Genomic DNA, 17,812 nt, shown 5'->3' with positions numbered 1-17,812 from the left:
TTCCACCACTGCCACACACCACTCTCCACCACTGCCACACACCACTCTCCACCACTGCCACACACCACTCTCCACCACTGCCACACACCATTCTCCACCACTGTCACACACCACTCTCCACCACTGTCACACACCACTCTCCACCACTGTCACACACCACTCTCCACCACTGTCACACACCACTCTCCACCACTGTCACACACCACTCTCCACCGCTGTCACACACCACTCTCCACCACTGCCACACACCACTCTCCACCACTGTCACACACCACTCTCCACCACTGCCACACACCACTCTCCACCACTGCCACACACCACTCTCCACCACTGCCACACACCACTCTCCACCACTGCCGTTCACCACTCTCCACCACTGTTACACACCACTGTCCACCACTGTCACACACCACTCTCACACACCACTCTCCACCACTGTCACACACCACTCTCCACCACTGTCACACACCACTCTCCACCACTGCCACACACCACTTTCCACCACTGTCACACACCACTCTCCACCACTGCCACACACCACTCTCCACCACTCTTCCATACCACTCTCAACCACTGTCACACACCACTCTCCACCACTCTCACATACCACTCTCCACCACTGTCACACACCACTCTCCACCACTCTCACATACCACTCTCCACCACTGTCACACACCACTCTCCACCACTGTCACACACCACTCTCCACCACTGTCACACACCACTCTCCACCACTGTCACACACCACTCTCCACCACTGCCACACACCACTCTCCACCACTCTCACACACCACTCTCCACCACTGCCACACACCACTCTCCACCACTCTCACATACCACTCTCCACCACTGTCCTACACCACTCTCACATACCACTCTCCACCACTGTCACACACCACTCTCCACCACTGTCACACACCACTCTCCACCACTGTCACATACCACTCTCCACCACTGTCACACACCACTCTCCACCACTGTCACATACCACTCTCCACCACTGTCACACACCACTCTTTACCACTGTCACACACCACTATCCACCACTGTCACACACCACTCTCCACCACTGTCACACACCACTCTCCACCACTGTCACACACCACTCTCCACCACTGTCACACACCACTCTCCACCACTGTCACACACCACTCTCCACCACTGTCACATACCACTCTCCACCACTGTCACACACCACTCTCCACCACTGCCACACACCACTCTCCACCACTGCCACACACCACTCTCCACACTGCCACACACCACTCTCCACCACTGTCACACACCACTCTCCACCACTGTCACACACCACTCTCCACCACTGTCACACACCACTCTCCACCACTGTCACACACCACTCTCCACCACTGTCACACACCACTCTCCACCACTGTCACACACCACTCTCCACCGGTGTCACACACCACTCTCCACCACTGTCACACACCACTCTCCACCACTGTCACACACCACTCTCCACCACTGCAGCACACCACTCTCCACCACTGTCACACACCGCTCTCCACCACTGTCACACACCACTCTCCACCACTGCCACACACCACTCTCCACCACTGTCACACACCGCTCTCCACCACTGTAACACACCACTCTCCACCACTGCCACACACCACTCTCCACCACTGTCACACACCACTCTCCACCACTGTCACACACCACTCTCCACCACTGTCACACAGCACTCTCCACCACTGTCATACACCACTCTCCACCACTGTCACACACCACTCTCCACCACTGCCACACACCACTCTCCACCACTGCCACACACCACTCTCCACCACTGCCACACACCACTGTCCACCACTGTCAAACACCACTCTCCACCGCTGTCACACACCACTCTCCACCACTGCCACACACCACTCTCCACCACTGTCACACACCACTCTCCACCACTGCCACACACCACTCTCCACCACTGCCACACACCACTCTCCACCACTGCCACACACCACTCTCCACCACTGCCGTTCACCACTCTCCACCACTGTTACACACCACTGTCCACCACTGTCACACACCACTCTCCACCACTGTCACACACCACTCTCCACCACTGTCACACACCACTCTCCACCACTGTCACACACCACTCTCCACCACTGCCACACACCACTTTCCACCACTGTCACACACCACTCTCCACCACTGCCACACACCACTCTCCACCACTCTTCCATACCACTCTCAACCACTGTCACACACCACTCTCCACCACTCTCACATACCACTCTCCACCACTGTCACACACCACTCTCCACCACTGTCACACACCTCTCTCCACCACTGTCACACACCACTCTCCACCACTGTCACACACCACTCTCCACCACTGTCACACACCACTCTCCACCACTGGCACACACCACTCTCCACCACTGCCACACACCACTCTCCACCACTCTCACACACCACTCTCCACCACTGCCACACACCACTCTCCACCACTCTCACATACCACTCTCCACCACTGTCATACACCACACTCCACCACTCTCACATACCACACTCCACCACTGTCACACACCACTCTCCACCACTGTCACACACCACTCTCAACCACTGTCACATACCACTCTCCACCACTGTCACACACCACTCTTTACCACTGTCACACACCACTATCCACCACTGTCACACACCACTCTCCACCACTGTCACACACCACTCTCCACCACTGTCACACACCACTCTCCACCACTGTCACACACCACTCTCCACCACTGTCACACACCACTCTCCACCACTGTCACACACCACTCTCCACCACTGTCACACACCACTCTCCACCACTGTCACATACCACTCTCCACCACTGTCACACACCACTCTCCACCACTGCCACACACCACTCTCCACCACTGCCACACACCACTCTCCACCACTGCCACACACCACTCTCCACCACTGTCACACACCACTCTCCACCACTGTCACACACCACTCTCCACCACTGTCACACACCACTCTCCACCACTGTCACACACCACTCTCCACCACTGTCACACACCACTCTCCACCACTGTCACACACCACTCTCCACCACTGTCACATACCACTCTCCACCACTGTCACACACCACTCTCCACCACTGCCACACACCACTCTCCACCACTGCCACACACCACTCTCCACCACTGCCACACACCACTCTCCACCACTGCCACACACCACTCTCCACCACTGCCACACACCATTCTCCACCACTGTCACACACCACTCTCCACCACTGTCACACACCACTCTCCACCACTGTCACACACCACTCTCCACCACTGTCACACACCACTCTCCACCACTGTCACACACCACTCTCCACCGCTGTCACACACCACTCTCCACCACTGCCACACACCACTCTCCACCACTGTCACACACCACTCTCCACCACTGCCACACACCACTCTCCACCACTGCCACACACCACTCTCCACCACTGCCACACACCACTCTCCACCACTGCCGTTCACCACTCTCCACCACTGTTACACACCACTGTCCACCACTGTCACACACCACTCTCACACACCACTCTCCACCACTGTCACACACCACTCTCCACCACTGTCACACACCACTCTCCACCACTGCCACACACCACTTTCCACCACTGTCACACACCACTCTCCACCACTGCCACACACCACTCTCCACCACTCTTTAATACCACTCTCAACCACTGTCACACACCACTCTCCACCACTCTCACATACCACTCTCCACCACTGTCACACACCACTCTCCACCACTCTCACATACCACTCTCCACCACTGTCACACACCACTCTCCACCACTGTCACACACCACTCTCCACCACTGTCACACACCACTCTCCACCACTGTCACACACCACTCTCCACCACTGCCACACACCACTCTCCACCACTCTCACACACCACTCTCCACCACTGCCACACACCACTCTCCACCACTCTCACATACCACTCTCCACCACTGTCATACACCACTCTCACATACCACTCTCCACCACTGTCACACACCACTCTCCACCACTGTCACACACCACTCTCCACCACTGTCACATACCACTCTCCACCACTGTCACACACCACTCTCCACCACTGTCACATACCACTCTCCACCACTGTCACACACCACTCTTTACCACTGTCACACACCACTATCCACCACTGTCACACACCACTCTCCACCACTGTCACACACCACTCTCCACCACTGTCACACACCACTCTCCACCACTGTCACACACCACTCTCCACCACTGTCACACACCACTCTCCACCACTGTCACATACCACTCTCCACCACTGTCACACACCACTCTCCACCACTGCCACACACCACTCTCCACCACTGCCACACACCACTCTCCACCACTGCCACACACCACTCTCCACCACTGTCACACACCACTCTCCACCACTGTCACACACCACTCTCCACCACTGTCACACACCACTCTCCACCACTGTCACACACCACTCTCCACCACTGTCACACACCACTCTCCACCACTGTCACACACCACTCTCCACCACTGTCACACACCACTCTCCACCACTGTCACATACCACTCTCCACCACTGTCACACACCACTCCACCACTGCTACACACCACTCTCCACCACTGTCACATACCACTCTCCACCACTGTCACACACCACTCTCCACCACTCCACCTTCCGTAATCTTCCTACTCCTCCCTTAAACTTCCTTCTCGTTCCTGCCTTCCTTATTTTTCCTAATCCTTCTATGTTCTTCAACCATCAATATCCACTAACAACAACCAACAGCCACCACCAACACCTTCTCCTCCTCGATCTTCTCATTCTTCCTCCTCGACCTTCTCCTCTTTCTTCCTTGACCTTCTCCTTCCTCCTCGACCTTCTCTTCTTTCTTCCTTGACCTTCTCCTTCCTCCTCGACCTTCTTCCTCCTCGACCTTCTCCTTCCACCTCGACCTTCTCCTTCCTCCTCGACCTTCTCTTTCCTCCTCGACCTTCTCCTTCCTCCTCGACCTTCTCCTTCCTCCTCGACCTTCTCCTTCCTCCTCGACCTTCTCCTTCCTCCTCGACCTTCTCCTTCCTCCTCGACCTTCTCCTTCCACCTCGACCTTCTCCTTCCTCCTCGACCTTCTCCTTCCTCCTCGACCTTCTCCTTCCTCCTCGACCTTCTCCTTCCTCCTCGACCTTCTCCTTCCTCCACGACCTTCTCCTTCCTCCTCGACCTTCTCCTTCCTCCTCGACCTTCTCCTTCCACCTCGACCTTCTCCTTCCTCCTCGACCTTCTCCTTCCTCCTCGACCTTCTCCTTCGTCCTCGACCTTCTCCCTCCTCCTCAACCTTCTCCTTCCTCCTCGACCTTCTCCTTCCTCCTCGACCTCCTCCTACCTCCTCTTTCTCCTCCTTACTCCTCTTCCTTCCACCTCGACCTCCTCCTCTAACTACAACAACCAACCACCATTACTATCAGTGCTCAACTGCAGGCCATTCTGGCGTGTTTGGAGGAAGTACGTCATGACGACCTTAAACAGTCGAAATCCAGTCTTCATGTCCATAGTTGAGGATTGTAAGAAAAGGATAACTGAGATACAGCTGAAAGGTCACAGTGTGATATTCGTGTGGATTCCATCTCATGTTGGAATAGTGCTCAACGAGGTGGCGGATGACTTGGCCAAACGTGCCACATTAAAACCACAAGTTGACATCGAATGTGAATTCAAAATGAGACAAATAAGAAGCAATATCAGAAATATACAGGCACAGGCAGAAGTGGCGAGGAGAGGTATAATGTATGAGGGAAGCCAAACCATGCAACACTACATGTGTGTGAGTCAAAACACCCATTTCACTTACGGTAAAAGGAGAAATGCTTGGAGTGACTGTGCACATGCGGCTCAGGCTTGGGTACAAATATTACTGGGAATATGGGATAGGTGTTCATGATAATGACACGAAGTGTCCACTCATCCCTTTGTGTGTATTTTACCTCAATAAATTTATTTCAATTTCAATTTCAACTACTATCAATAACCATAACCATCAACCTAAACAATCATCAACCACCTCAATCATCAACAACCACAACAATCAACCACCACTACTATCAACAACAACCATAAACAGACACCAACCACCCCTACCACCAACAACAATCAAACACCACTACTGCCAAATATAATCAACTACCAATGCCACAAAATACAACAAAACAACCACCAATATCACGAACCTCAACAACTACCAGTACAGTCAACTACAAACGATCAACCATCAACCACCAAAACCATCAACCAACACTACCATCAACCACCACAACTATAGACAAACACTACCATCAACCACAACTTCCATCAACAAACACTACCATCAACCACCACTACCATCAACAAACACTACCATCAACCACCACTACCATCAACCACCACAACCATCAACAAACACTACCATCAACCACCACAACCATCAACAAACACTACCATCAACCACCACAACCATCAACAAACACTACCATCAACCACCACAACCATCAACCACCACAACCATCAACAAACACTACCATCAACCACCACAACCATCAACCACCACAACCATCAACCACCACAACCATCAACCACCACAACCATCAACAAACACTACCATCAACCACCACTACCATCAACAAACACTACCATCAACCACCACAACCATCAACAAACACTACCATCAACCACCACAACCATCAACAAACACTACCATCAACCACCACAACCATCAACAAACACTACCGTCAACCACCACAACCATCAACAAACACTACCATCAACCACCACAATCATCAACCACCACAACCATCAACCACCACAACCATCAACCACCACAACCATCAACCACCACAACCATCAACCACCACAACCATCAACCACCACAACCATCAACAAACACTACCATCAACCACCACTACCATCAACAAACACTACCATCAACCACCACAACCATCAACAAACACTACCATCAACCACCACAACCATCAACAAACACTACCATCAACCACCACAACCATCAACAAACACTACCGTCAACCACCACAACCATCAACAAACACTACCATCAACCACCACAATCATCAACCACCACAACCATCAACCACCACAACCATCAACCACCACAACCATCAACCACCACAACCATCAACCACCACAACCATCAATCACCACAACCATCAACAAACACTACCATCAACCACCACAACCATCAACAAACACTACCATCAACCACCACAACCATCAACAAACACTACCATCAACCACCACAACCATCAACAAACACTACCGTCAACCACCACAACCATCAACAAACACTACCATCAACCACCACAACCATCAACCACCACAACCATCAACCACCACAACCATCAACAAGCACTACCATCAACCACCACAACCATCAACAAACACTACCATCAACCACCACAACCATCAACAAACACTACCATCAACCACCACAACCATTAACTACCACCACCATTAACTACCACAACCTCAACCATCATTAACATTAACCACCACTACCACTAATCACAACCATCAGCCACCACAATTACCAACCACAGCAATCAACCACCACCACCACCAACCACAACTATTAACCACCACTAGAACCAACCACTACCACCAACAATAAACATCACCCACCACTGCCACCAACCACAACCTACCACCACAGCCACCAACCACAACCCAGCAACAATTCCACCACCACTACCATGGATTCTCCATTAAGTGAAAGTAATGAATAAAATAATTTTAACCTACCTTTTATTATGCTTCAGTTTTATTTCTAGTATATGTAAAAATATATTTTTAAAATATTTCTACATTTTTTATATATATTCCATCAATCAGGAAAACCATTTTTATGCAACATTTAAGGTTGCGACACGGTCTCAAAATTGTTTAGCCAAAGTTGTGCAGTAAGTTGTGACAACTTATTTACAACCACACAATAACGTAGCTAATACATGAAAACAAACATTGTCACACCTGGCTACTCTCCCTCCCCACACCTGTAGATGAGAGGGAACACTAAAGCCCACACCTGGCTACTCTCCCTCCCCACACCTGCACATGAGAGGGAACACTAAAGCCCACACCTGGCTACTCTCCCTCCCCACACCTGCACATGAGAGGGAACACTAAAGCCCACACCTGGCTACTCTCCCCACCCACACCTGTCTATGTCACACACTCATGCCAAAGAAAACTTATATCAAGTAAATCTAGCTTGTATTAAGCAAGACAATGTTGGGCTAAATATTGATCAGTGTTATCTTATAAGCAGTGAAGCTTGCTTAATGAATATTATTGGTCGCTAAACGGTGCTCAAAGTTACTCAAGAAGCCTTATAAGTTCTCAAATTCATGACTTTTAATGTAAAAATATTTTTGAAAACACTGTAAGCACTGTGAATTAAACAACTGAGTCACAAATATTCACGTGTTAAAATGTAGTCAATACGTACTGGTGAGAAGCGTGTTAGAGAAGTCCAGGCGAGTATACCCTCCTCTTGAGGGAGGACACAGCTGAGCCGCCAGGTGGCAGCACCAGTCTATGGCGGGGTCGTCATCAGTGAGGTGCCGTAAGATGGTCAGGTCGAGCCTCCTTCCCTGGTACAGCAGAGTGTCCAGGGTGTCCGGGTCCACGTAGCCCGTGGCGTCCAGGGTGTCCGGGTCCACGTAGCCCGTGGCGTCCAGGGTGTCCGGGTCCACGTAGCCCGTGGCGTCCAGGGTGTCCGGGTCCACGTAGCCCGTGGCGTCCAGGGTGTCCGGGTCCACGTAGCCCGTGGCGTCCAGGGTGTCCGGGTCCACGTAGCCCGTGGCGTCCAGGGTGTCCGGGTCCACGTAGCCCGTGGCGTCCAGGGTGTCCGGGACCACGTAGCCCCTGGCGTCCAGGTCAATGCCTGAAGACATACACTGAGATACAGTCACGGTCGTTACTGTTATGTTCTAAGATATAACAAGAAGACATACTGAGCCATCCACTCACCTTACTGCTGGGTTTATTACCTGATGACAAGTCCGTATTTTGGACAGTATTAATAGCATCTAAACTATGTATTAATTGCTTTTAAAAGCCACAGTCAAGGTCATCTGTGGCAATGGTCAAGGTCATCTGTATCAATTGTCAAGGTCACAGTCAAGGTCATCTGTATCAATTGTCAAGGTCATCTGTATCAATGGTCAAGGTTATCTGTATCAATTGTCAAGGTCACAGTCAAAGTTACTTTTATCAATTGTCAAGGTTATCTGTATCAATGGTCAAGGTCATCTGTATCAATGCTCAAGGTCACCTTTATGAATGGTCAAGATCTCATTAGAGGTCATTTAAACTAAGTCACGGTCACAGTGAAAGGTCATCTGGACCAAGTATCAATGTCACAGTGAAAGGTCATCTGGACCAAGTATCAAGGTCACAGTGAAAGGTCATTTGGACCAAGTATCAAGGTCACAGGGATAGATGGGTCACCTGAATTAAGGATCAAAGTTACAGAAGGTCTAATTAACCAAGGGATCAAGGTCACAGTGAAAGGTCATCTTAAACAGGAATTAGGTCACAGTGAAAGGTCATCTTGAACAGGAATTAGGTCACAGTGAAAGGTCATCCTGAACAGGAATTAGGTCACAGTAAAAGGTCATCTTGAACAGGAATTAGGTCACAGTGAAAGGTCATCCTGAACAGGAATTAGGTCACAGTGAAAGGTCGTCCTGAACAGGAATTAGGTCACAGTGAAAGGTCATCCTGAACAGGAATTAGGTCACAGTGAAAGGAGATCTGTACCACGAGTCAAAGTCAAAGTGGTAAGTCATCTGAACCAAAAGTATGGCGTCGCTAAATACTTCATGAAATTATTTATGCACAAGAATATATACAGCAGCGGAATGTTTCGAAAATTTATTATTCATGGAGTAGTCGCCCTTAATAAGTCTATATTTGTAATCAAAGTAGAAGGTTTGTCACCCATAGGGTGACTATAATTGTAAACAATGTAAGGTGTTTGTCTCCTTTAAGGTGACTATATTTGTAAACGATGTTGGGAGCTTCTCGCCCTAAGGTAACTCTATTTGTAAATAATATCAGGTGTTTGTCGTCCATAAGATGAATATATTTGTCAACAAAATAAGGTGTGTGTCTCCCATAAGGTGATTATATTTGTAAACAATATCAGGCGTTTGTCGTCCATAAGATGAATATATTTGTAAACAATATAAGGTATTTGTCGCTCTTAAGGTGACTATATTTGTAAACAATATAAGGTGTTTGTCGCTCTTAAGGTGACTATATTTGTAAACAATATCAGGTGTTTGTCGTCCATAAGATGAATATATTTCTAAACAATATAAGGTGTTTGTCTCCCTTACGGTGATTATGTTTGTAAACAATATAAGGTGTTTGTCTCCCTTACGGTGATTATGTTTGTAAACAATATAAGGAATCTTTCGTCCATAAGGTTGTAAACATATATGTAAACAATGTAAATCTGAATTACTATATTAAACATGACGAATGAAGCCCTTTGCGTAATTTTGGTATTAATAAATAACCCTAAAAATTATGGTAGAAAATATGAATATTTACCAAGAGTCTGCAGGTGAGGAAGGTGAGGCAGGTGACGGATGAGGACGGGCAGTTGGATGGGCAGTTGCTGTAGTGTGAGGCGCAGGTTGAGGCTCTCGAGGGTGTGAGGCAGGAGGGGTATGGCTGCCTCAGACAAGCCACCAATAAACCGCTCTAAGGTACACTTACTGCCGGGGGCTGTCAGCCTCTCCAAACATTGTTTTGATATAACACTTCTCTCTTTGCTGTCTAAACTATAGTCAAGATCTAAGGATATGGTTACCCTCATTTTTGCCAGCACTGACAGTGCAGACAGGTGCTGCTTTAGTTGGGGTGCATCGTTTATGTTTAGGTAAATGTTCTTAGGTATCACCTTCTTAAGAACAAGCGGCAGGACAACACACGAGTCAACACTCCATATTTCCCACTCTTGTTCTGTACGCAGCTTCTCACACACGGCTTGGATGACGTGCTCACTCCCGCGAGACTCTGCTACATGCTTCAACAGCTCGTCAGGCTCATGTGTAACCATCTTGCACAGGTCAATTATGTGAGTAATGAACCTGTGCTCTACTCCCCGGGTACACAGCACCCCGGTAGTGCTGAGTAAAATGTTCTGCCATCTGGGGCGCTCCCTAAACTCTTGTAGCACGTCGCTAATATTAAACTTTGACTCTTTCAGGTGATCTCCCAAGGAGCGCTTTTCCTTACGTACAACATCCACCAAGAGGTCAATGATTATAGACCTTTCCCCTGACACACGGTGTGATGCTGGATCACCTCGATCTTGCTCAGCCCTCAACAAGAGATCGACCAGCCTCCTGCTGGCACAATACTCCTGGTACCTGGCGTGAAAATAGCCAAACACCCACACCACATTGAGGCCCCGACGGTAGCTGGTTCTTGTGAAATAGTTGGACAAGACCTCCTCCTGCGGCAGTCCCAGAGTGTCACACTTCTCCCTAATCTGCACTTCCGTCTCCGGCCAAAGGTCGTACTCCTTCCTCTGGATCCCTCTTAAACTAATCTCTTCTAAGAACCTCAAAAACTTTTTCACATTTTCGTCACATTTTCCTTTGGGTTCGGTCACGTATTTGTCTGTGAGTCTGGACACCAGTTTACTGGTTATGAAGTCATGAATCTTCTCGTAGACTTGAGTGTTTGTGGTGAGGTTGTTAAATTCTTCTGGAGCCTCGACACACAGCAGCGCCAACAAGGTCAAGGTGAGTGGAGTGTTGAGGTACTCACCCAGGAACTGACTCATCTGCTCCAGCCGCTGGGTAAACCTCCCTGTGATGACACTCCGTTGGCACTCTCCCGCCACCAGCACCTTGATGGTTCTATCGGCGAATTTCACGCGACGTTTTGGAGTGATGCCCAAGACGAGGATGTTGCAGCGAGGTCTGGTGTGTGGGACGAGCTGTGACAGTTGTTGGTCCCACCCCGGCCGTGTGGTTATCACCAGCCTCACATCCTTGCCAGGCAGGTGCAACAGCTCCTCCACCAGCCTTCCTGAATGGTCGTTGACCTCGTCGTAGCCGTCAATCAGGACTAATATATTTAAGCTCAAGATTATCTCCTTAAACAGCTGGAAGTCAGGGTCAGAATCACGAAGTGTTTGAGGCAGTAAATGGCGGAGTAGATCTTCGAAGGTATTAAGATGTGTGTCCCTGCACTGTACATAGAAAACGAGGTCCACAGTGCCCAGGTGACGTATGGCAGCAGGGTCCTCTACCCACTTCTCGAGGATGAGCTTGAGTAAAGTTGTCTTGCCCATACCACCTTCCCCCGTCAGGATGACACACTCAGGGACTCTTCCGTTCTCTCGTCTCATACTCAAGATGTGTTTATAATCTATATGCTGACCCTTGGCAGCGTGGGAGGGTCTTGCCCCTATGATGGGATCTTCAAGGAGTCGTAGTCGTGTAAAAGCAAGACTTGGATTGTAGTTAATGTTAAAGAGGAGCCAGGGTGCGGGAACAATCTGGTACAGCAGTTTATACCCGTCAGTTAGCTCCTGCTTGCTCATCTGCTTAACCTCTTCTGTGATGTGGCTTTTGAACATCTTAATCTCCTGGCGGAGCTGAGGCAAGTGCGCCACATCTGAGGGATCCAGCGGCTCTCTGACCTTCGCTAGCAGACCACCAATATACTTGGTGGCATCTCTGGTCACGTGGTCCACATCCTGGCTGTTTGTCCTACACCGGACGCCGGCCTCAGCCAGCATCTTAGCCAATAAGTCACTGAGCTCCGTCAGTGTTGACGTAAGATCTTGGTCTGACATTCTCACATTATCATGGGCTAACGTGTTTCGGTGTTGCTTCAGGCTGTAAATGAGGTATTCAAGTGATGGTCCCTGAGGCCCTGGAGTGGTCCACGTGGGGTCATTCATCTCAGCCAGACCACACACACGTTGCAGGAGTTTATACAACAGGGTGATGTCAAAAGTAGCCGCGTCAGGGGAAACTTCGAGTTTATCCCTCTGGTGAGCATCGAAGACACGCCTGTACTGAGCATTGGTGTACCCCAAGTCCTGAGTGAGGTAAGTCACTACTGGGAAGGTGCCCCGGTACGACCACATAAACACACTTGCTAGCGCGTCTCGTCCTGCCTTAGTCACAGCCAGTCCATACCGCAGTCTGTTCACATCTTCCGGTTGGATAACAGGACTCGAGGCCGCCATATTGGGCCGTATGATACTCACCTCACACAACTGTTGTCAAGTTTCACACAAGCAGTAAATGTCCCACGCTGGTTTTGTTATTATATTATGTTTAAAAACATAACATTGTTTCCCACTGTCGGAGACGGGCAGCTTGTTAGGCTTGTGTAGGCCTTCCTAAGCCAACGACAGACCTTCCTCAGGATGCATCCCTCAACAGTTGACTAATTTCCAGGTTAATGTTTACTGCTAGGTGAACAGAGGTATCAGGAGGCTGAGCATCTCACACTGCCAGGGAATCAAACTCGGATCTAATCGGTGATGATCCGACTGCATTAACCATAATACAGTCACTTAAATGACCAAAAATATAAGTGATTTCCAAATAAACCAAATTTTACAAAAAGTGTTCACATGTTAGTGCAATATTCGGTTCCAGCTTTATTTGTTATTTTCAATTTGTTCTTTAACTAGTTAATTTCTTCTGTCTTTATACTCTTCAGATTTCTGTCATCTGGAAGAACAATTTAACGTTATTAAAACAAGATGTTAGTGTTAAACATTGGGCCAGAAATATATTTTTGAGAACACTAAAACAAATAAAATTCCAAAGTCTGCCTCCTGCATTTTGTTATATTTTATAATTTAAACTTGTCAATAGTTTGACCTAACTCCTGTGATCATTGTGGTGTTGGCTTCTGGTTTAGGTAGAGTAATGGTGCTCATTTTCTCACACAGAAATATACGGTGTAGCATTTTGTAATATTATTCTCTGCCTTTATCTTGCTCTTGTAAGGACCTATTTAGATTATGAAGTTCAGTTTGGTCAACATACAATATACTGGACATAATTTGACTTGAACCCATAAAGAGAAGAATGACAAAGTTGATCTCAGGAATTAGAAATCTCCCTTATTAAGAGAGATTAAGGAAGCTATGTTTACACATTCTTCGGAAAGTATAGTTGATATGATTGATGTTGTCAAATGGATGAAAAGTTATATCGAAGGTAGTAATAATAAGTTGTTAACTATATCAACACAAAATAGAACAAGAAATGATAAATCTGTATCAATAAGAAATAATGTCTGCTTCTCTGTCTATGCGAGCTAGAAGACCCTACTCAGGGAGCTAGCCTCACCTAATTTCTAACAGTAATTCCTGCTGGGTATGTGCCCAACAGGGAATGGCATATATGTAGGGAGTACAACTTTAAAGAGTACCAAAGCTACCCCCCTACCAAGAAACTTTGCTATATCATATTAATTAGGCTTTGAATTATTTATTTTCATGCAAGGGTTCCCATCTGAGCTTCTGTGTAGATCGCCCTCTCCCCCTCCGCTCTCTTGTGGACAATATTCACAGTATAATGTTAACAACTTACATGGAGTTTACTACAAGTAAACTTCCGTCCCCTGAGAGTCTCTTATAGGAGCAATGATGGCGGGCCGCGTAGAGGCTCATCATATAAAATGGCCGCCTAGAGGCACATAAAATGGCCACCTAGAGGCACATAAAATGGCCGACTAGAGGCACATAAAATGGCCGCCTAGAGGCACATAAAATGGCCGCCTAGAGGCTCATCATATAAAATGGCCGACTAGAGGCGCATAAAATGGCCGCCTAGAGGCACATAAAATGGCCGACTAGAGGCACATAAAATGGCCGCCTAGAGGCACATAAAATGGCCGCCTAGAGGCACATAATATGGCCGCCTAGAGGCGCATAAAGGGCCGCCTAGAGGTACATAAACGGCCGCCTAGAGGTACATAAAGGAGCCGCCTAGAGGTACATAAAGGGCCGCCTAGAGGCACATAAAGGGCCGCCTAGAGGCACATAGAGGGCCGCCTAGAGGCACATAAAGGGCCGCCTAGAGGCACATAAAGGGCCGCCTAGAGGTACATAAAGGGCCGCCTATAGGTACATAAAGGGCCGCCTAGAGGCACATAGAGGGCCGCCAAGAGGCACATAAAGGGCCGCCTAGAGGTACATATAGGGCCGCCTAGAGGCACATAAAGGGCCGCCTAGAGGCACATAAAGAGGTCACCTAGAGGTACATAAAGGCCCGCCTAGAGGCACATAAAGGAGCCGTCCAGAGGTACATAAAGGGACCGCCTAGAGGCACTTAAAGGGCCGCCTAGAGGCACATAAAGGGCCGCCTAGAGGCACATAAAGGGCCGCCTAGAGGCACATTAAGGGGCCGCCTATAGGCACATAAAGGGGCCGCCTAGAGGTACATAAATGGGCCGCCTATAGGCACATAAAGGGCCGCCTAGAGGCACATAAAGAGGCCGCCTAGAGGCGCATAAAGGTCCGCCTAGATGCACATAAAGGGGCCGCCTAGAGGCACATAAAGGGCCGCCTAGAGATGCATAAAGGGGCCACCTAGAGGCACATAAATGGGCCGCCTAGAGACACATAAAGGGCCGCCTAGAGGCACATAAAGGGCCGCCTAGAGGCACATAAAGCGCCGCCTAGAGGTACATAAAGGGCCGCCTAGAGGTACATAAAGGGCCGCCTAGAGGTACATAAAGCGCCGCCTAGAGGTACATAAAGGGCCGCCTAGAGGCACATAAAGCGCCGCCTAGAGGTACATAAAGGGCCGCCTAGAGGTACATAAAGGGCCGCCTAGAGGTACATAAAGCGCCGCCTAGAGGTACATAAAGGGCCGCCTAGAGGTACATAAAGGGCCGCCTAGAGGCACATAAAGGGCCGCCTAGAAATACATAAAGGGCCGCCTAGAGGCACATAAAGGGCCGCCTAGAAATACATAAAGGGCCGCCTAGAGATACATAAATGGCTGCCTAGAGGCGCATAAAGGGCTGCCTAGAGGCGCATAAAGGGCTGCCTAGAGGCACATAAAGGGCTGCCTAGAGGCACATAAAGGGCCGCCTAGAGGTACATAAAGGGCTGCCTAGAGGCACATAAATGAGCCGCCTAGAGGTACATAAAGGGCTGCCTAGAGGCACATAAAGGGCCGCCTAGAGGCACATAAATGAGCCGCCTAGAGGTACATAAAGGGCCGCCTAGAGGTACATAAAGGGCCGCCTAGAGGCACATAAAGGGCCGCCTAGAGGTACATAAAGGGCTGCCTAGAGGTACATAAAGGGCTGCCTAGAGGCGCATAAAGGGCCGCCTAGAGGCACATTAAGAGCCGCCTAGAGGCTCATACAGGGCCGCCTAGAGGTACATAAAGGGCCGCCTAGAGGTACATAAAGGGCTGCCTAGAGGCGCATAAAGGGCCGCCTAGAGGCACATTAAGAGCCGCCTAGAGGCACATAAAGAGCCGCCTAGAGGCACATAAATGAGCCGTCTAGAGGTACATAAAGGGCCGCTTAGAGGTACATAAAGGGCCGCCTAGAGGCACATAAAGGGCCGCCTAGAGGTACATAGAGGGCTGCCTAGAGGCGCATAAAGGGCTGCCTAGAGGCGCATAAAGGGCTGCTTAGAGGCACATAAAGGGCTGCCTAGAGGCACATAAAGGGCCGCCTAGAGGTACATAAAGGGCTGCCTAGAGGCGCATAAAGGGCTGCCTAGAGGCGCATAAAGGGCTGCCTAGAGGCGCATAAAGGGCCGCCTAGAGGCACATAAAGAGCCGCCTAGAGGCACATAAATGAGCCGCTTAGAGGTACATAAAGGGCCGCCCATAGGTGCATAAAGAGGCCACCTAGAGGTACATAAAGGGACGCCTATAGGTACATAAAGGGCCGCCTAGAGGCACATAAAGGGCCGCCTAGAGGCACATAAAGGGCCGCCTAGAGGTACATAAAGGGCAGCCTAGAGGCACATAAAGGGCCGCCTAGAGGCACATAAAGAGGTCACCTAGAGGTACATAAAGGCCCGCCTAGAGGCACATAAAGGAGCCGTCCAGAGGTATATAAAGGGACCGCCTAGAGGCACTTAAAGGGCCGCCTAGAGGCACATAAAGGGCCGCCTAGAGGCACATAAAGGGCCGCCTAGAGGCACATTAAGGGGCCGCCTATAGGCACATAAAGGGGCCGCCGAGAGGTACATAAATGGGCCGCCTAGAGGCACATAAAGGGCCGCCTAGAGGCACATAAAGGGCCGCCTAGAGGCGCATAAAGGTCCGCCTAGATGCACATAAAGGGGCCGCCTAGAGGCACATAAAGGGCCGCCTAGAGATGCATAAAGGGGCCACCTAGAGGCACATAAATGGGCCGCCTAGAGGCACATAAAGGGCCGCCTAGAGGCACATTAAGGGGCCGCCTATAGGAACATAAAGGGGCCGCCTAGAGGCACATAAAGGGCCGCCTAGAGGCACATAAAGGGCCGCCTAGAGGCACATAAAGGGCCCCCTAGAGGCACATAAAGGGGCCGCCTTGAGGCACATAAAGGGCCGCCTAGAGGCACATAAAGGGCCGCCTAGAGGCACATAAAGGGCTGCCTAGAGGCTCATAAAGGGCCGCCTAGAGGCGCATAAAGGGCCGCCTAGAGGCACATAAAGGGCCGCCTAGAGGCACAAAAAGGCCCGGCTAGAGGCACATAAAGGGCCGCCTAGAGGCACATGAAGGGCCGCCTAGAGGCACATAAAGG

General features: G+C 49.7%; 1 protein-coding gene across 1 annotated transcript in view; it reads right to left on the bottom strand.

Annotated features, from left to right (window-relative positions):
- Positions 1 to 13,772, bottom strand: part of LOC138350636 (uncharacterized) — a 24,861-nt gene extending 11,089 nt beyond the window's left edge. Inside the window, exons 1-2 of the mRNA XM_069301687.1 lie at positions 10,618 to 13,772; positions 8,504 to 8,941 (exon numbers count right to left, since the gene is read on the bottom strand). Coding sequence (XP_069157788.1) covers positions 8,504 to 8,941; positions 10,618 to 13,279 — 3,100 coding nt within the window. The 5' untranslated portion in view covers positions 13,280 to 13,772. The remainder of the gene's footprint in view (positions 1 to 8,503; positions 8,942 to 10,617) is intronic.
- Between the last annotated feature and the right edge of the window lie 4,040 nt (positions 13,773 to 17,812).

Source organism: Procambarus clarkii, chromosome 46, assembly GCF_040958095.1.
Source record: "Procambarus clarkii isolate CNS0578487 chromosome 46, FALCON_Pclarkii_2.0, whole genome shotgun sequence".
Taxonomy (NCBI): domain Eukaryota; kingdom Metazoa; phylum Arthropoda; class Malacostraca; order Decapoda; family Cambaridae; genus Procambarus; species Procambarus clarkii.
This window is presented reverse-complemented; position numbering and strand designations above follow the sequence as displayed.